At 50.1% G+C, this 20480-nt stretch overlaps 1 protein-coding gene across 4 annotated transcripts; it reads left to right on the forward strand.

The window, feature by feature from the left end:
* The first annotated feature begins 2429 nt into the window (after positions 1–2429).
* Positions 2430–16653, forward strand: LOC123358232 (butyrophilin subfamily 1 member A1-like). Of its 4 annotated transcripts, none has more exons than XR_006575701.1 (9): positions 2430–2463; positions 3841–3929; positions 5988–6007; positions 7104–7124; positions 9138–9143; positions 9437–9463; positions 13782–13933; positions 15597–15742; positions 16260–16369. XR_006575701.1 is itself a non-coding variant. In XM_045000898.1 (9 exons), the coding sequence occupies exons 4-9, from the start codon at positions 7118–7120 to the stop codon at positions 16469–16471; spliced, it is 306 nt and encodes a 101-aa protein (XP_044856833.1). In that variant the 5' UTR covers positions 2431–2463; positions 3841–3929; positions 5988–6007; positions 7104–7117; the 3' UTR covers positions 16472–16653. The 4 variants fall into 4 exon arrangements, 3 of the variants coding, with proteins under 3 accessions (XP_044856833.1, XP_044856834.1, XP_044856832.1); XM_045000898.1 differs by lacking the exon at positions 15597–15742 and having other exon boundaries at positions 2431–2463; positions 13782–13802; positions 13901–13933; positions 16260–16653; XM_045000899.1 differs by lacking the exons at positions 2430–2463; positions 3841–3929; positions 5988–6007; positions 15597–15742 and having other exon boundaries at positions 6032–7124; positions 13782–13802; positions 13901–13933; positions 16260–16653.
* The last annotated feature ends 3827 nt before the right edge of the window (positions 16654–20480 follow it).

Genomic DNA, 20480 nt, shown 5'->3' on the forward strand with positions numbered 1-20480 from the left:
ATGCCATCCAAAATCCCAGGGCCTGGCAGCCTCAAAGTTCCTGCAGCAAGATGTTTAAAAGTTTGCACCTTTTGGCATCTGGGAAGCCATTCGCAGAAGGAATCAAGGCTCCCTCGACAAGGTCCCTAGATGTATTACAAGAAGTGACTGAGCATCATCTGAGGAAGATTTGCAAAAGAGGTTTCTGTTCTTCTGCAGAAGCATCCTTTGATCAGGGGCGGCTCTCGTAATTTCACCGCCCCAAGCATGGCGGCACGCTGTGGGGGGCGCTCTGCCGGTCGCCGGTCCCGTGGCTCCGGTGGGCCTCCTGCAGACGTGCCTGCGGAGGGTCCGCTGGTCTCGCGGCTCCGGTGGATCTCCCGCAGGCATGACTGCGAATGCTCCACCGAAGCCGCGGGACCAGCGGACCCTCTGCAGGGACGCCTGCGGGAGGTCCACCGGAGCCGCCTGTCGCCCTCCCGGCGACCGGCAGAGCACCCCCCTGTGGCGTGCCACCCCGAGCACGCGCTTGGCATGCTGGGGCCTGGAGCCGCCCCTGCCTTTGATAGGAAGGTGTTAATGTATTGGTTCCCACATAATTCCTTAAATGAAACAGCCTTTGCTGGGGAGTGGGTGGAGAGATTCCATTTCTGCCAATTATTCTACTGCAATAATATTACATTTGTGTTTTATACTCCCTCACCCCCATCTTCTGCGATTCTGTACTTCCCATTAGTGATGAATGAGGAGAAAAGCTGTGCAGCAGAATGAGAAAATTCTTACCTGGTAATTTTTTTTTCTGTTCTCAGCATCTCTTCTCATTCATCCCACCCTGCTAGTCTGGTAAATGACTGGAACACAGCGTGTAACAAGCTGATTTTTTTCTCTCCAGGGAGCTGTAGACATATAATTGCCTTAGGGTTAGAGAACAGAATTCCAGGTTGTCTCTCTAGTTCCTGGAGTGTTTCTGCAGCTTTGCAAGAATTCTTGTGGTGGACTGAGCTGAAGGGTGGGGCTTAGTCGAGGAGCCTCCAGCAACAACACTGGTCCCCTCTGAAGGCCTCACCCAATAGAAATGGAGGAGGAGGGAAGCTGCTAACAGGGAAATGTCTCACCTGACACGTTTCTCTCATTTCCAGCTGTGTTTGGATCCGAGGGCTGGATCCACCCCTTTCTGAGCTAGGGCACCCACCATCTGCCCCAGCCCTACGGGGAGCTGTTTCCCAGGTATCACTAGGGCCAGGGGGCAGGCGCCAGCCACAAGGCCAGGAGCTGGGCTTGGATGAAGCCAACCAGATCCCATCCCTTATCCAGCCCCATTACCATTGCTCACTTCCTGTCCCTGGCCCCACAGTCAGGAGGTGGGGGGAGCTGTGGCCGTTCAGGGGATGGGCACAGAGGGGACAGAGACCTTCTCTACCCCACTCCCACAGCAGCCAGATCTGACAGGAGTGTGATGGGGTCTGGGCAGTGTGGATGGCCCCTCGGGGAGACACGCAGAGCAATCCCTAGACATGCTAGTCAGTGGGGCCCGGGCAGTAGGGATGCTGAGTGAAGGAACATCAAGACAGATCTGTCTGTGGGTTCTGTTTGACTGCCTGCCTCACTAGCATAAATTACATGAATAGCAGGAACTGCACCATAAACACAACAAGGTGAAATCTCACCTCTTTTTTTTCCCCCTCCCCGTAGAGACCCTGCAAACTCATATGAAGAATCAGAAGGGTAAGTGTCTGGACCCACTACATTACCTGAGAGTAGGGTCATCTCAGACAGAGCAGGGCGAAATCTCACCTGTATTAACTGAGGCCTGGTCTACACTACCGGGGGGGTGGGAGGGGCGAACAAAGGTACGCGCGTAGCTGAAGTCGAAGTACCTTAGTTCGGGCTACTCACCCGTCCAGACGCCGCGGGACCGAACTCCGTGGCTCCCAGGTCGACTCTGCCACCGTCGTTTGCAGTGGTGGAGTTCCGGAGTCGACCGCAGCGCTTCCGGAGTTCGAACTATCGCATCTAGATCAGACGCGATAGTTCGAACTCCGAGAAGTCGAACTCTCCGCGTCGACCCGCGCGGTGAGTATAGACCTGCCCTAAGTACTGGAACAATTTACCAAGGGTTGTTTGGGGGTGGATTTTCCATAATTGGTAGTTTATAAATCAAGACTGGATTTTTTTCTGTAAGAGCGGCCATCAGAATTATTTTGGGGACGTTCTCTGGCCTGTGTTATGCAGGAGGTCAGAGCAGATGATCACAATGGTCCCTTCTGGCCGTAGAACTTAAATATCACCTCTGCCCTTTTATCCCTCTAGGGATTCTGCTAACTGAAATGGAGTGTGAGAATGGTGAGTGTCTGGGCCAGTTACATTAGCTGGGGCGAGTGGGGGGGGGGGGTGTCACCATCATAAATACGGCAGGGTGAAATCTCACATATCCCCCTTTCCTCCCCCTAGAGAGACTGCAATCTGAACTGGCGAAACAGAAAGGTCAGTGTCTGTGATCCACAAAACCCCACTTGGCTGACGCCTAATCCTGTAGGCATCTAAACTCACTCAGGGCATAAACCCGAGCTCTAAAAGTTCTCCTGTTGTCTAAGTTTCTGTCTCTGGGCATGCATGCTGCTGTCTCAGTCTAGGCATCTGAGCACCTACCTCCCACCTGAATCTCAGCATGATCCACAAACCAGGGGAAGATGGGTGGAGGAGTGTCTCTCTCACCTATGGGACCTGATATGGTAGTGGTGGGAGTAGAGGAGGACCTCCCTTATAATCTTTAACCCAACAGTTAGGGGACCCACCAGGGTTGTGGGAGACTTTGGGTCAAGTCCCGCCTCTGCCTGATGAGAAGGGATTTGGACAGGGATCTGCCACCTCTCGGATGAGTGCCTTAGCCACTAGGCAATGGGATATTGTGACACGGGGCTCCCTCTAGCCCTTTTGCTGAAGTTATTAAACTTAATTAACTATTAAATGGGAATCACTATAATCCTCTCTCCCCCTGACCATTTTGTGTGGAGTTACACCTTTAGTACTGAGCAGCAGGAAGTCGACCTAAGTTACGGTACTTCAGTTACGTAAGTTATTGTAACTTCAGTTAACTTACAGCGGTGTCTACACCAGGCTATGTTGACGGGAGATACTCTCCCTGCTGACTTACCTTCTGCATCTCACAGAGGTGGAGTATAGACGGGAAAGCACTCTGCCATCGATTTCGCAGGTCATCACCAGACCCACTAAATCAGCACTTAGCTGGAAGTATAGACAAGCCTAAAGGCATGTGCCATACTGTCTTGCATGGAACAACGTAGGCACCTAAGCCACCTGACTGCAGGAGAGGGGTTCCCAGCTTTGGGTCACCAGCAGTGAGGGCTTCTCCCTCCAGCCCAAGGCACCAAACCCCTGAGAAAGGCAAATGCCCCCGTTATTGGCATCTCCCATTGGCTGTCTTTGGCATCTGCCTACCTTGTGTGCTGGCTTTTGTGGATCCCATTCGAATGGGCCATCTCTTGCCATTCAGTGTATAGGGAGCCTTGACACACCTTTGGGGTTACCCAAGGTGTCTGGGGTCAATGATGACCACCTGCTTACAGTGGGAGCCTTGTCTGTGCCAACCAGAGGAAACGCTCCCACAGCTTCTGGCAACACCGGCACTCCGCTCTGGGCTCCGCAAGCCCCACCCTCTCTCTCTCTGCAGACTAGCAACTTACACACCCCAATTTGATACACTGAATTGCCCAGTCCCTTGTCTTCTGGACACCTGCAGTGCACCAGTCCACTGCCTCCATGGAAGCAGGGCACCCCAGTTAACTGGCTTCACCTCAGTTCAAGGCACTTAGAGTAAAACCAAACACGTTTATTTTACAGATCTTGAGATAAAGATTCAAATAAAAGCAAGCAAAAGGATTATAATATGGAGATATACCTCTCATATAAAACTGGAAGGATGTTGAAAGGTCAGTGAGTTTATTCCCCTGCCTTCCCAGCAGGACCAAGTACTGTCCCTAACAGATTTTTTGCCCCAGATCCCTAAGTGGCCCCCTTATGGATTGAACTCACAGTTGTGGATTTAGCAGGCCAATGTGCAAACCCCTGAGCTATCCTTCCCCCTCTTATGATTTTCAAACATAAGGTGACAGGTAAAAGCAAAATATAAAATGCACTCTTATACCCTGTACGTCTTAAAGTACTTTCCTGTCCAACAGGTATGTTTCACGCAGTGGTCGATCCAAACAGCACTTATCCAATCCAAAGAGTCTGGATCCACCTTTCATGAGACACTCCTGCTAGCAGAGTCTCTCTTCCATAATGGGGAATATCTTGTGCGCTTTCTTCTCCTCTTATACAATCCTAAACTATTGTCTTTTCATACTCAGGGTGTTTCATTAACTTCAGCTCAACTCTGATGGTCCCCAGTCAGAGTCTTCTCTTGGGGTCCGTTTGTCTTTGTAAATGCTCATGCCCGCATCTGCCCCAGGGTGTAAACATAGGGATGGCCTGGGTCCAGGGATGTCAGCAGGGCTGGTGCAACCATTTAGGCGACCTAAGCGGTCGCCTAGGGCACCGGCATTTGGGGGGCGCCATTTTCTTCGGCAGCGGCCATGGTGGCCGGATCTTCGGCCCCCTGGTCGCCACCGGCATTTAGGCGGAAGGAGCTGGGGCAGGGGAGCGCGGGGAGGGCCACCTGCAGCAAGTAAGGGGGGGGGGGGGGAAGCACACAAGGGAACTCTCCGCCCCAGCTCACCCCTGCCCCACCTCCTCCCCGAGCACGGCGTGGCCGCTTCACTTCTCCCGCCTCCCAGGCTTGTGGTGCCTAAGCTGATTGGCGCCGCAGGCCTGGGAGGCGGGAGAAGTGAAGCAGCCATGGCATGCTGAGGGTGCTCGTGCATGGAGCAGGGGTGAGCTGGGGCAGGGGCAGTGCCTCAGGGCAGAGGGTGGGGAGCTGCCGCAAGTGGGGCGCCTCAGGGCGGAGGGGGGGAGCTGCCGCAAGGGGGGCGCAAGATGGAAGTTTCGCCAAGGGCGCAAAATATCCTTGCACCGGCCCTGGATGTCAGTGTCCTCACTGCTAAATGAGTGAGTTCTGAGACTCACCCAGCCTCAGGTGAGCTGTTTTACCTTCAGTAGTTTTGGGGAACATAATATTCTACATGTTACAAAACTATTTTTCCCTTGTACAGACATCTCACAATAACTATGAGAATCAGCAGGGGCGGCTCTACAAATTTGGCCGCCCCAAGCAGTCATGCCCGGGAGGCGCCCCCGAGCCGCGGGAGCAGCGGACCTCCCGCGGGCATGACTGCGGAGGGTCTGCTGGTCGCGCAGCTCGGCTGGACCTCCCGCAGCTGCGGGTGGTTCGCTGGTCCGGCGGTTCCGGTTGCGCTGCCGCTGGCATGCCTGCGGGAGGGCCAGCCGAGCCGCGGGACCAGCGAACCGTCCGCAGTCATGCCTGCGGGAGGTCCACTGGAGCCGCCGGCCGAGTGTCCCCTCCGCAGTCATGCCTGCAGCAGGTCCGCTGCTCCCGGGGCTCCGGTGGACCTCCCGCAGGCATGACTGTGGCAGGTCCGCCGGCCCAGCCTGCCGCCCCCCCGGGAAAGGGCCGCCCCAGGCGGGTGCTTGCCCCGCTGGGCTCTGGAGCCGGCCCTGAGAATCAGCTAGGTCTTTGCTTTTGGCAGAGACCACAAATGACCCTCTCTTTGATGAGCTTGTAATACGCTTGCTTGGGCATGTCTCTGTCACAAGCCAAGGTCCCTAGCTCAGGCTCTGTGAATCTCATTGTTTTCCCTATGATTTTTCTGGACAACTAAAAGTTAGACTCTGTGATGCTGAGCATCACAATACCTAAGACCCCTTGTGGATCCAGCCCTATGGCCTCAGTATAATATAGACAAGGGGAACAGATAGAAAGCGAGTGTCTGTGCGTACAATGATCCGTAGGGGAAAAAAATACTGCTGTAAGTTTACCATCACTTAAGTCAACTATGTCACTTTATGTCTCTCTTGTTATTTATTTCTAGAAAACATATTTCAGAGAAAGGTAACATTTCTTCATTACATTTTAAGGGGGAGGGATGGGGAAGAGATGGAAAAATCTCAAACTTTGCAATGAATTTCTTGGATCTTCCAGGCAGCTATTAAGGGATCTCACTATGAACTGAAATTGAGATTGGTTTGTTCTCTGTGCAAAGACATTCTCCATCTTTGCCCCTTACTCAATATGTCCAGAGTGTAAATACTTTCAAAAGTGTGTAGTGCTTTAGGAGCTAAAGTCCCAATGACTTTCAGCAGAACTTGGATGCCTCAGTCACTTAGGTGGTTTTGAAAATTTTACTGACAGTGGCTGGGAGAAGGCTGGTGCTGGGAATGGCGTTATGAATTTCCAGCCTTTCAGACAATGAGGCTGAGATTTTAAAAGCTGTCTCAGAAATCTGGACGCCTGGCAAATTCCTGTTTGAAAAACACCTTTTTACTTGTTAACTTTATTTGCCATATATAACAATTTATAGGTAATTTTCAAAAAACCCTTAACTTCAAGCAAACAGTTTTTATTCAGGGATAGTTATCTGTGATGAATAGTCCCTTAAATGTATATTCACTAAATGTCCCAATTAAGCAAAGTACTTAAGAATCTGCTTAATTTCTTTGCTGAACTAAGCCCTAAAAACTTGTGTTCTTAAGAATACAGAAGTGGCCAGTGCAAATCAGATCAGGGCCCACCTACCCTGGGATTCTGTCTCTGACCTGCACTGCCAGCTGCTTCAAATGATGTGAGAAACCCCTAGTGGCAAGTGATGGGGGACCTGTAACCCCCTGCCCACCTGTCACAGGAAGGAGGGGGGGGGCGGGATATAGAGCTATCTCATGGAGCCAGGAAGCCCTGATCTCTGGTCCAGGTTTCTCTATACAGTATCTGATGTGTGTAAAATATTACATGTAACAACAGGGACAAGAGAAGTTGGGTCACTTTCCTCACAAGCAGCCAGCCCCTGTGCTGTGCTCCGCTTAGCATCTTAAGGAAAAAAAAACCTCTCAAAAACAGTCATAACACCAGTGAGGGGGATATTACTTGTATCTTGACTATTGCACATTAACTTTTGTGACTCAGGATTAATTCACATTGTCTTACTTTCCAGTGGAACATGAGGCAATGGCAGGTAAGTGCGGTTTTACTAGGTTTCATCAAGCTTAATCTTGGAAAGTGAACACTGAAAATGCTGTGTATAAAGTAAACTGATGTGTGGTACTTGTTACAGTGACACACAAGACAAGGGGAAATCCAGGCCTAGGACTGATAATATACAGTAGAGATTTTTAGATAGAAATAATAAATGGAAAATTTGTGGCACTGAAATATGAATATTAAGTTTTATTTTTCACATTAACCCTTGGAAAAAACAAACAAACTTCACTTTCTGTCTTCAGAGAGATCTTGTAATAGTAAGCAGAGGTAAATAGTGAGGTGGCAAAATTTGCAGAGGATACAAAACTACTCGAGAGTTAAGTACAAAGCTGACCGTGTTAAAAAGGGATCTCACAAAACTGAGACTGGGCAACAAAATGACAGATGAAATTCAATGTTGATAAATGTAAAGTGATGCACATTGGAAAACATAAACCCAACTATAGATAGCTCTGGTCACCCTATTTCAAAAAAAGATATATTAGAAATGGCAGAAAAGGGCAACAAATGAATAAAGGGTATGGAACAGCTTCTGTATGAGGAGAGATGAAAAAAATGGACTGTTCATCTTGGAAAACAGATAACTAAGTGGGGGGATGTGATAGAGACATATAAATGGTATAGAGAAAGTAAATGCTATTTATCTCTTCTCATAACACAAGAACTAGGGGTCACCCAGTGAAATGAAGAGGCAGCAGATTTAAAACAAACCAAAGGAAGTATTTCTTCACCCAACACACAGTCAACCTGTGGAACCCCTTGCCAGAGGATGTTGTGAAGGCCAAGACATTAACACGGTTCAAAAAAGAACTAGAGAAGTTCATGGAGGACAGGTCCATCGATGGCTATTAGCCAGGCTGGGCAGGGAAGGTGTCTCTAGCCTCTGTTAGCCAGAAGCTGGGAATGGGCAACAGGGGATGGGTCACTTGGTGATTCCCTGTTCTGTTCATTCCCTCTGGGGCACCTGGCTTTGACCGCTATGGGAAGACAGGACACTGGGCTAGGTGGACCTTTGGCCTGACCCAAGACGGCTGATCTTAACAATAATTATCTCTGACAAAAAAGGCCCAAGCCTCCAAGCTCGCCACAGCCACACTCCTGCACCCATTGCCTTGCTTGGGGCAGGACTGGGCCCCTGACCCCTGCTGGCTTCCACAGAGCACTTGTAGGAGAAGGAACATGTGCCTAATCCTGCGCAGAGCTGAGCACCCTCTGCTCTCACTGAGGCCAGGAGCAGGCTCAGCATGCCTGGGATCATCCCTGCATGACCAGATGATGGAAACGCAAGAGAAGAGGTCTTTGAACTGGAGGCCAGAATCTCTCCTGTGCCAAGATCTGCTTGGAGTATTGTACTGGGGAGGGGGGCAGTAGGGAGTTGGTTATGGCTCCTGAAGTCTCAAGATGCCCCAGCATCAATCACTGCAGCCCCTGTTTACTCCAGCTGTCTGTGGTCCCCAAGCATTGGCTGTGTGATCCAGTTCTGCCCCTCTGTCTAAACCCTATGACTCCTGACTTGCCCCTACACCATGCTGGCATGGTGGGGGCAGTTGGCACAGGAGTGGGCTATGCTGCTTTCCCCCAGCTGAGCAGTCCCTATGCTGGAGGAATTCTCTGATGTCCTGTTAGGGCCCAATTCAGCCAGTCTGCACCATCCTTGCATGAAATGACCAGAGCAGGGGAGGGAACCTGGCCCCTTTTTCACTAAAGGCCCAATTCTGCCACCTTGACTCACATGAGTGATCCTCACAGGTGCAGTCCCATTGATTTCTAGGATGGAGGTTATGCAAGATTGAGTGCAATAAAGCAGAAGCCGTAATTAATAATTAGAGGCCCAATCCTGATGTCCTTACTCAGGCAGAATTCACACGGAAGCCAATGTAATTTGGGTTTAGAATGGGGTAGTTTTATCACTGATCATCTCTACTAATTGTTTATTGTTGTTTTATTCCTTTTTCTCCCTTTTCATTCCCATGGACCCCTCCGGCAGAACAAAGTAAGCTCTGGTTTTAGTTTGTGTAGCTTAATTTTTTAGCAATTTTTAAGATAAGATAATTGGAGATATACTAATCTCCTAGAACTGGAAGGGACCTTGAAAAGGTCATTAAGTCCAGCCCCCTGCCTTCACTAGCAGGACCAATTTTTGCCCCAGATCCCCAAGTGGCCCCCTCAAGGATTGAACTCACAACCCTGGGTTTAGCAGGCCAATGCTCAAACCACTGAGCTATCCCTCCCCCACTTTTTGTCTTGAGTCTGTAATTTTTGTGTAAACTCCCATTTCTGTTTCAGCACGTGACATAACCCAAAGATTCACAGGTAAGCAAAGCTGATACTAAATGATGCTCAGCCCTGTTTCCCAAGGGGTATTCTCTCCTCGTCTGGTCACCTTATAGGGATAAAATGTCAAAGTCAGTGTGAAAGTGCGAGGAGCTTGACTATTGAGCTACACCCTCCAGGTGTCGACGGCAAGTGGCGTCATCGAGAGGCATCCCCGCCGAAATGCCGCTGAAATTCGGTGACATTTCGGCGGGTGCTCTCCCGGGGGCCAGGACGCGGGCGCAATAACCTGTGTGAATAGCTGTAATGATTCCTTGCGGTACTGCACAGGGAGAGTAACCATTTCTGCCCTATCTCTACTAGAAATAACTCCTAGGATTGCATGAGGATTTTTCATGGCCAGATCACATTGGTAGCTCATAGACATCCTGTGATCAACCAATATACCCAGGTCTTTCTGCTCTTCTGTCACTTTCAACTTAAACTTCTTCACCTTATACCAAAAGTTGTTAGTCCCGAAGTGCATGACCCTGCACTTTGCACTGTTAAATTTCATCCCATTTCTATTACTCCTGTTTTCAGGGTTGTTCAGATCTTGTATGATATTCCAGTCCTCCTCCATATTGGCAATACCTCCTGACATTGTGTCATCTGAAAATTGTATTGGCACAAAAAGTGGGAGTGTGCTAAGGTCTTTAATGAAAATGTTAAATAAGATTGGTCCCAAGACTGATCTTTGAGGAACTACACTAGTAACTCCCTCCAGCCTGACAGTTCACCTGTCAGTATGACCTGTTGTCATCTCCCATTTAAATAGTTCCTTAACCACCTTTCAGTTGTCATATTTGTCTCCAGCTTCTCCAATTTAATTAACAATTTCCCATGTAGAAATGTATCAAATGCCTTACTGAAGCCCAGGTAGGTTAGATCTACTACATCTCCTTTGTCTAAAAAAATCAGTTACCTTCTCAAAGAAGGAGATCAGGTTGCTCTGGCACGAGCTACCTTTTGTAAACCCATGTTGTATTTTATCCCAATTACCTTATGTCCTTAACTACTTTCTCCTTCAACATTTGTTCCAAGACCTTGCATACAATTGAGGTCAAACTGGATCAGTTTTTTCCCCTTTCTTAAAAATAGAAACGATTAGCAATTCTCCAATCATAGGGTACACCCCCTGAGTTTACAGATTCATTAAAAACCTTGCTATTGTGCTTGTGATTTCACATGCCAGTTCCTTTAATATTCTTGGATGGAGATTATCTGGCCCCCAATTTGATCTCATTGAGCTGTTTGAGTTTGACTTTCACCTTGGATATGGTCATTTCTATTTCCATATCCTCATTCCCATTAGCCAACCTGCCACTACCCCTAAGCTCCTCATTACCCTTATAAAAAACTGAAGCAAAGTATTCATTTAGGTGTTGGGCCATGCCTAGATTACTTTAATCTCCACCTCATCTTCAGTGTTTAATGGTCCCACTTCTTTTCTTCTTATTTATTTGGCTATAAAACCTTTTACTTATTGGTTTTAATTCCCTTCATAAGGTCCAGCGCTGCTTGGCTTTTAGCAATTCTCACTTTCCCTACACTTTCTGACCTCCAAGAGGGAGTTTTCCTTGCTGATCAATCCCATCTTCCATTCCTTGTAGGCTTTCCGCTTTCTCTTAATGCCTGTTTCATATGCTTACTCATCCAGTTTGGTCTGCAACCCTTTCCTAAAAATGTGTTTCCCCTTGCGTGGGATGCAAGCTTCTGATTGCTTCTGCAACTTTGACTTAAAGTAATTCCAAGCTTCCTCCATATTCAGATCCTTGAGTTCTTTAGTCCAGTCCACTTCTCTAACTAATTCCCTTATTTTTTTTTAAATCAAGGATCCTAGTTGCAGCCATATTTTGTTTATCATTCCATTTAGTTTAAACTGAGTTAGCTCATGATCACTCAAATCAAGGCTCTCCTCTCCAACCAGTTCTTCTACGAGATCCCCACTACTCACCAATACTAAATCTAAAATGGCATCACCTCTTGTTGATTTGGTGGCGATACGGTGAAGAAATCTTTCAACCTTCTCTGCAACCTCTGCCTTGGTTATACTGCAGGGTGACCTGAGCACACCCTCAGTCGAAGATTCCCCCCAGAAATGTGTGTCCTGCACTGCCCAGCCCTCTCCTGGACACTACAAAATATTTTAAGATGTTATTCTTTTAAGGGAATAATATGCCATGTTATTATCTCACATAATTATTCATATATTTCTATTTCAACATACTGGTTTAGATAAAACAGTAAAACAAATGTATTAACTACAAAGAGAAAGATTTTGAGTGAGTACAGGTGATGAGGCATAACAGTCAGAAATGGTTACAAGAAAAATAAAGATAAGATGTTTACCGAAGCCTAACTTAAACTATATTAAATTCAAGCATTTTCTTATCACATGCTCCAGCAGGTTACTGACCAAACTCTCAGGTCAGGTCCCCTTCCCCAGAGTCCAATGAGGGCTTCCTTTTTCTCTTCAGGTGCAGTGAATCTGATGCGCAGGAACAGAGAAAATGGGGGGCCTTGGGGTGGTTTCCCTCCTTTTTATAGTTTCAGTTCTTCCCCTCTAATACACACACCTTGAAAAAACATTTCCAGCTGAGACACAGAATCTATGTAGGAGGATATTTCCTGTTAGTATTTTTCTTCCTTTGTTTTCCCTTCCTGCTTGATTAATGCAAATTAAGCAGAGCACATATTCCTTTGTTTAGGCCAGACCTGTTTGCCAACTTCTGTTTAGACTCAGCTGTGGGGCTTGGAACTTGGGTTAATAATACTGTACAGGGGAATCTTAAAACATCATGGACAAATTTGTCACATATTTTACCAGGAAATTACTGATCAGCAAATGATGAGTTTTCAAACGATATCTTTCAAGGCATACTTTGTACAAAGATTATTACAATAGTGCATAGAGTGTGAGTACAGGGGTGTGTTCTACCACAGTATGTCTCTCCCCAACACCCTCTATGGTGATAATCAATATAAAGAAATCGGTTATTCTCACCATTGTCCTCACCCTCCTGAATTGCTCCGCTCCCTTTATCCCTGCTGATCCAAGGGACCCACTGATTCTCTCACAGGCTTCCTGATTCTGCTAGACTGAAATAAATCCCTGCTATTTGTTTTATATCTCTGGCCATTCACTCTTCTAGTTAAACTTTGGCCTATTCAGTCCCATCATACTCTTCACCCGATGCCCTTTTCTCCTTTTACTGACTTCACAGGGTTAATATTTTAATAGTTTCCATTTGCTGAAGGATCCGTGTAAACGGGTCAGGACTCACCACCTGGGTGCCTCCTGCTGGTGACTCTGGGAATTAGCTCTTTCCAGTGGAGCACCCCCTCTTGGTAGTGTCCCATCTGTCATTCTGTCCTCTGTTGTTGTCTTTGGATCCACGTTGCTGCGTGCTCGGCGGCATCCTCTTCAAGGCCACTGCCCTCCGGCAGTGCCCCTTAGTCCATCTGCACCCCCTTCCTGGGGGGGGTCAGTGCTCAGCAGTCCCACACCTCAGTCACTATGTCCAACCGCCCTTGAGTCCAATCCCTCTTGTCAGGGATCTGGCATAGCAATATGGCCGCTCCCTACAGCCAATAGCTGGGTGCCCTGCAAGGAGTGAAGGGGGGGGGGACCCAGGCCTGCTCTCTACTCTGGGTCCCAGCCCAGGGACCCTCTGGCATCAGCCTCACTGTCCTTCTCTCCCCTCCGCTGTCTGTTTCCCTGGGCCGCTTCCCCTATGGCCCCTTGCACCCGCTAAGTCCTTCCCTTCAGGGCCTGCAGCCTGGCAGGCTACAGGTTCAAGCTCCCTAGCCTCCCCGAGCCTGGCCAGCACTGCGCTGTCCATGGTGCTAGTCTCCTTCCTTGGAGACTGACTTTCCCCTGTCAAAGGCCTGAGACAGACGGACTGCTCCTGCTCTGGGCAGCCTTTATATATGTCTGAGCCTGGCCCTAATTGGCTGTCTCCAAACTGGGCCCTGATTGGCTCACAATAAGCCCCTCTCTGATTGGCTCACAATAAGCCCTGTCTGCGCAGGTGCCCTGGCCTGCCGCAGCCCACTCTCACAGGGAGGGGGGCAGTCCGCCCCACTACAATCCCCCTTTGGCTCTCACAACCTCTTGCAGCTGGCAGGATGGGGTTACTGTGTTTCTCCCCTTGCTGATTCCTTTGTTGCCCAGGAGCTGCCAGGCTCTGGTTGCTGATGTAGCCTCCTGGCTGAATCTAAGGATTTTAACTTCTCTGCTTTAAAGTCTCTTTGACTCGCTTTCCTTCTGCAATATAGTGTGATACTGACTCGTTTCTCTGTGTTTTGTTTTTAGCCAAACTCCAGGCTGAGATCAGTAAGTTCCATTCCCCCCATTATCACCCTTGTGTGACATTGTTTCCTGTTCAGAGTGTCGGTGTTCACGGGCGTTCTCACCCCTCTGTCTGTGTTTAGTTACAGGGTGGAGAAGCGCGCAGCTCTACGCAGGTACTGTACAAGTCGCTGATATTTTATCCATGGGGAGATCCACCTCCCCGTGGGAGCTCCTGGCTCCTTTCCCTACACAGAGCATTTTCCTATGACATTCGATAGGCTACAAACAGCTGTCTGGGTGTATTTTCACCCAGCATGCTGCCTGACCATACGTATGTACTGGTGAAGGCTGGGAGAGTCTGGGCAGCTCCAGCAGGGATTAGAGACCCCAAGGGACATGCGCACACATTGCAGCACCACTGGCCATGGCTCCATGTACTCTGGGGTATCCTGCCGCACACAGCTGGGAGGGAGGGGGGCACTCAGGTCAGTTACACAAACAGTGTTGGGGTCCTGTTGTGGTTGCCCCCTCTGAGGTGCAAAAAATGGGACATCTGCCTGCTCCACATACACCCCCTGTCTCCTCAGCCCGGGCACTGTGTCCCATCCCACCCTGGGAGAGGAGACCAGCCCTCTCAGGCTTCTGTTCCTGTCACTGCCCTGGGCACCAGCCTCACAAAGCAGGGCCTGGCACCAGATCCACCCCGTTACCATCCGGCAGTTAAACGTCACGGTTGGTACTTCCACCGTGGTGACTGGGCCCTACCAGCTCCGAGCGCCTCATCTCCCGCTTGCTGGTCCCAAGACACTCTGAAGCTAGCGCTCCCTTTGAGCAGTCACTGCCACCCCACAGCTTCCCCCACTACAGCCACTGACAAACCCAGGACTTTTAACATCCTGCACAGACTCAGATTTCACAGGACAGCGACCTGAACAATGGGCTGATCCTGTGAAAACCTGGACAGGTGGCAACCCTAGCTCCTGTCCACACAAGCCAGTAACACCCAGCTGAGCTGGTTACAGGCCCTGGCAGGGACGCTGAGCTACCAGCTGCTGTGATCACTAAGATTGTTAACTCCACCGTGTGCCACACACCGTGCTTAGAACCGCCAGGGCCCTGGACCCAGCGCCAGAACAGCTGTAACCTAGACTCATCGCAATGCAGGGTTGGAAGGGACTTTGCGAGGTCACCTAATCCAGCTCCCTGCACTGGGGCAGGGCCTAGACTATCCCTGACAGGGGTTTGTCCAACCTGTTCTTACAAACCGCCAGTGCCAGGGATCCCACAGGCTCCCTTGGAGCCGGTCCAGAGCTTCACCGCCCTGAGAGTGAGAAAGTGTTTCCTAATCTCCAGCCTCAGTCTCCCTTGTTGAAGATTCAGAGGGGCAGCCGTGTCAGTCTGTATCCACCAATACAACGAGGAGTTCGATGGCACCTTAAAGACCAACCGATTTATTAGGGCATAAGCTTTTGTGGGGAAAAAATCCACTTCTTCATACTCCGTGCAGCTGAAGAAATGGGATTTTTTACCCACGGAAGTTGATGCCATAATAAATCTGTTGGTCTTTAAGGTGCCACCGAACTCCTTGTTGTTTTTCCTGAAGATTGTGCCCCTTGGTCCTTGGACAGGCCCTCACCCTGCCCGCTGGGGGCGCTCAGGGTGTTGCCAAGTGTGAGTATTGCTGTTACCGCATTGCGGGGGGAAGCTGGATGGGCTGGTTTGGCAGGGGGCAGTGACGGGAGCTTTCACTTCCCTGTCACCGATCTCAGCCCAGCCCGAGGCCAGTTCTTAGTGGACAGGAGCTCACATCATAACTCACATTAATGGCAACCACAGGGAGATCAAGACCTGCATGGGCCGCAGGGAGAGAGGTTCCAGCAGGGGTCAGGGCTGAGCCATGTCAGCAGCACCGTGCGGGGCTCACACAGCCGCTGGGATGTCCTCGTACCCCACTCAGTGCATGGAGCTCCAGCTGCCAGGGTGTACATGCCACTTCTCGAGGCTACACGTGGGGGGGGTCCTGCCCAGATTGGCCTGCTGCAGGGAGAAGGGGGAGTTCCCTTCTCCCGCTGTGCCTGGCCCCAGCCCTGGCAGTGGGGAGCAGGAGGATGGATGCGGGACCAGGTGCTGAGTGAGCCAGAGACCCCTCAGCTCAGCCCTCATCCCCAGCAGGTGGGCCCAGGCAGGCAGCAGGAGCTGTCACGCCAGCCAGGCTGGCTCAGCTGCACAGAGGCAGCGACCAGGAGCAGCTGGCTTCGGCCACATCAGAAAGGCTCTGTCCCACTCCCCGCCCAGGCCCTGGGGCACAGGTGCAGTGGGAGAAGGACAGAGCTCTCCCCCGCACCCACAGGTAACATGGGGCAGGAGGAGCGGGGCAGCCCCGGGCTGGGCACAGGGGAGAAGACACATGGGGTGGTCACATGTCCTCCCCTTTAGATTGTGCCCCCCTAGAATGGCCAGCCCCTGGCCCCGGCAGTGACTCTGTGACTCTCTCCCCAGTGGATGTGACTCTGGATCCCAGCACAGCAAATCCCTACCTCGTCCTGGCTGAGGATCAGAAACGTGTGACACACCGAGACGAGCGCCAGGATCTGCCTGACAATCCGGAGAGATTTGATACTATGGCGGTTGTCCTGGGCGCTGAGGGATTCACGGGCGGGAGACGTTACTGGGAGGTGGAGGTTGGAGAAAAGAATCTCTGGACTCTGTAGGGAAGCTGTGCGCAGGAAGGGGCATATTGTATATCTATCGGAGAATGGATACTGGACAATATGGCAGCGTGCTGGGCAATGCAAGGCCAATACCTCCCCCGCGACTGTCCTGCCCGTGAGTGTCACGGCCAGACGATTGGGGATTTTCCTGGACTATGAGGCGGGCGAGGTCTCCTTTTACAATGTGACTGACAAGTTGTGACAATGCGGTTCTGGCGGGACCCAACTGAGAGTGCCAAATTAGGACCAATTGCTCAAACAGGGCAGTCACAGCCCTAGGCTGGGGTTTTTCCACCTCTAAGGCAAACCAAACCAGCCAGACAAAAAGGACTTTGGTCTCACCCCACTGGCTAACCACAAGTCACACAAGCAATTTCCTTAGACACTCCAGTCTCCCAGTATCACCACCAGTGCACTCGTCCTGGGGATAAATGGTTATGAAAACCAACACCCCAATAAAAGTAAAAGGTTCTCTCGATCCCAAAGGACCAAGCCCCAGACCCAGGTCAATATACACATCAGATCTTACCCACAAATCACGTTGTTGCCAATCCTTTAGAATCTAAAATCTAAATGTTTATTTACAAAGGGAAAAAGGTAGAGATGAGAGGTAGAATTGGTTGAATGGAATCAATTACATACAGTAATGGCAAAGTTCTTAGTTCAGGCTTGTAGCAGTGATGGAGTAAACTGCAGATTCAAATTAAGTCTCTGGACCATCCCCCGCTGGGATGGGTCCTCAGTCCTTTGTGCAGAGCTTCAGGTTGTAGCAAAGTCCCTCCAGAGGAAAGAAGCAGGATTGAAGACAAGATGGAGATGATGCATCAGCCTTATATAGGCTTTTCCAGGTGTAAGAACCTCTTTGTTCTTACTGTGGAAAATCACAACAAAATGGAGTCTGCAGTCACATGGACAAGTCTCTGCATACCTTGCTGAGTTACAAGGTGTGTCTGCCTTCTCTCCATGGGTCAATTGTGTAGCTGATGGTCCTTAATGGGCCATCAAGCTGGCTAGGCAGGGCTAATACCAGCTTGTCTGGGAGGCTTTCCCCAGAAGCACAGCACAAACTTGAAATACAGACAGCATAGAGCCAACATTCATAACTTCAACTAAAAATGATACAGACATACAGACAGCATAATTATAACCAGCACCCCATATCCTGCTCTTAGACACCTTATATGACCCCCTTTACCCAAGATTTGGTGCCACTACAGGACCTTGGTTGCAACCCATGTTCTATATGGTCCCAATTTATATCAATAACGTCACACAAGTCCCATCTCTTCACTTTCACTGACACCTTCTCTGGGGTTCTCCGCCCTTATTTCAACCCTGAAAACAATAAAGGGGGCACAAATAGGTGTCCCCTGATAATCTGCCCAGTCCCAGCTCAGGCTGGAGGGAGTCTCTGTGCCGGACAGTGACACCCGCAGCAGAGACTGTCCCCTCCCAGCACTGACCAGCCCCCAGGCCTTTCTCCTGGGGGGGAAGGGCATTACCTGCCTTTCTCCTGCCATCCCCTCCCCTCTCAGTTCCCAGCATCAGGAATATTGGCAACCAAACAGCCCTAGAGGGGGGAGCTGGCTGCAGGGGCAGAGGGGTGTGTGGGTGCTGTGCCCAAGGATGGGAAGGAGGCTGCAGCATCAGGGAGGGAAAAGCCCAGTTCACAAGATGTACAGGGTGGGGGAGATGAGAGAGGTCTATAAAATCATGTCTGGTGTAGAGAAAGTAGATACAGAAGTGGTGTTTACTACTTCTTCTAACACAAGAACTAGGGGTCACCAAATCAAATGAAGAGGCAGCAGGTTTAAAACAAACCAAAGGCAGTATTTCTTCATACAACGCACAGTCAACTTGTGGAACTCCTCGCCACAGGATGTTGTGAAGGCCAACATTATAAAAGGGTTAAAAAAGAACTAGATAAGTGTATGGAGGTCAGGTCCCTTAGGGGCTATTAGCCAGGCTGGACAGGGATGGTGTCCCTAGCCTCTGTTTGCCAGAAGCTGGGAATGGGTGACAGGGGATGGATCACTTGATGGTTACCTGTTCTGTTCATTCCCTCTGGGGCACCGGGCATTGGCCACTGTTGGAAGACAGGTTTCAGAGTAGCAGCCGTGTTAGTCTGTATCCGCAAAAAGAACAGGAGGACTTGTGGCACCTTGGAGACTAACAAATTTATTGTAGCATAAGCTTTCCTGGGCTACAGCCCACTTCATCGGCAGACAGGATACTGGGCTAGATGGACCTTTGGTCTGACCTAGCCTGGCCACTCTTACGTTTACTTTTCAAAAAACAAAGAAAAAAGAATGAGAAATGGTATTTTTGTCTTAGGTAGGCCCTACAGTTTATGGTGTCTTAGAGCCTGATTCAAAGTGGTCCAGTTCCAGGGGGTTGTTCTGGGGGAGGGATGTGGCTCTGGTCTGATTTGGAGGGTTGGCCTGGTCTTTTGGGGGCACAGCTGGTCCTGATCCCAGTCTGTGTGCCTCTCGGCCTTGGGGGGAGGACAAGCAAGTCTAGTATGACTAATTATACGGTCAGTAAAATGTATTAAAATTTTGATGTTTTTTATTTTTACAATATTTTAAATAGTTTTAAATTCACCCCAATTTCATATCAAAATGTAATACAAGCCCTGGTGGTTTCTATGAGAAATGTGAATGGTGAGATAGTGGGAATGGGCCTTTTTAGTGGGAGCAGCACATGGCTAGTATTTTTGGGTGCTCTGGCTTTTGTTAGCTGTGTTTTATTTTCTCTGTTTTCTTTTATAATTTACTTTATATCCACTTGTGTGCATATCTTTTTTTCCCCTCGGGCTACCACTGCTGGTACCCTAGTGGCAGCCACCTCCACCTGCAACTTAAACTTCAAATATTGGAAATAAAACCAGTGCACCCGGATGCTGTGTCAGACAAGCCCTGTGTCGATCTCCTGTCTTTTACAATTATTCCTCATGGGGGCCCACACACGTTTGGTGCCAGGCCCCCAGAAGTTTCATCCAGCACTGGACACCTGTATGGTAGCACACGCAGCGACTTCTAGCACTCCAGCCTGGAACCAAGTAAATAATATAGGGGCAAGCACCAGGGGCGGCTCTACGAATTTGGTCGCCCCAAGCAGTCATGCGCGGGAGGTGCACCAGAACCCCGGGAGCAGCGGACCTCCCGCGGGCATGACTGTGGACGGTTCGCTGGTCGCGCGGTTCGGCTGGACCTCCCGCGGGGATGACTGCGGAGGGTTCGCTGGTCCCACGGCTCCAGTGGAGCTTCCGCAGGCATGACTGCGGAAGGTGCGCTGGACCCGCCTGCCGCCCCTGCCGGCAAATGCCGCCCCACGCGCGCGCTTGCCGCGCTGGGGTCTGGAGCCGTCCCTGGCAGGCACACAGCTCTGCTTACCCCGTGGGCTACAGGAAAGGGATCGGATGAGTTGGCACCCGCTGATACATGGTGTCATGGAAGCAGCATATAAGGTTGAGTAGTTTGTAGCTGTTTGGCCTGAGGTTGGTATTCACGTTCATCAGCTCTTCCAGCCAGGGGGAACTGAACCCGGGTCTCCCACAGCCCAGGGGAGTGTGTGAACCGTGGGGCTAAACGTTATAAAGCAGCTGATGTGACCAACCCCACCTCTTCCTTCTCCCCCTACCGCCAGTTTGTGTGGCGTGAGGCAGCTGCCTACCTCCAGTCCAAGAAACGCCTTAGGCACCTGAGTCACCTGACGGCAGGGGCTGGGTTCCCATTTGTGGAGTGCTAAGCAGAGACAGCCACCCCCCTGCAACCCAGATTTAAGCATCTATCTGTGAGGGGGGGGGCAGGGCTTAGGACAATGTGCTTCTCCCAGCCCCTCACTCCCGACCCACAGCCCCCTGCCAGTCCAGCCCTGCCCCACCAGCTCTGCGGTGACATTTTTTCCCCAATGTCTTTGATTTCTTTTCTAGATTTTTTTTAGTCTCTTGGTGTTATTTTTTTCTGTTCGTTTCTTGCTATTTGACTGTCCTTTGTTACTGTTACTA

The sequence above is a fragment of the Mauremys mutica genome, unplaced genomic scaffold (assembly GCF_020497125.1).
Source record: "Mauremys mutica isolate MM-2020 ecotype Southern unplaced genomic scaffold, ASM2049712v1 Super-Scaffold_100033, whole genome shotgun sequence".
Taxonomy (NCBI): Eukaryota; Metazoa; Chordata; order Testudines; family Geoemydidae; genus Mauremys; species Mauremys mutica.

Bases quoted from the DNA above. Each gene is read 5' to 3' on its own strand.
- LOC123358232 (XM_045000897.1), top strand. The intron at 9,464-13,781 runs GTAAGCAAAGCT...TTTTGTTTTTAG, and splicing joins CATAACCCAAAGATTCACAG to CCAAACTCCAGGCTGAGATC. The intron at 13,803-13,900 runs GTAAGTTCCATT...GTCTGTGTTTAG, and splicing joins CAAACTCCAGGCTGAGATCA to TTACAGGGTGGAGAAGCGCG.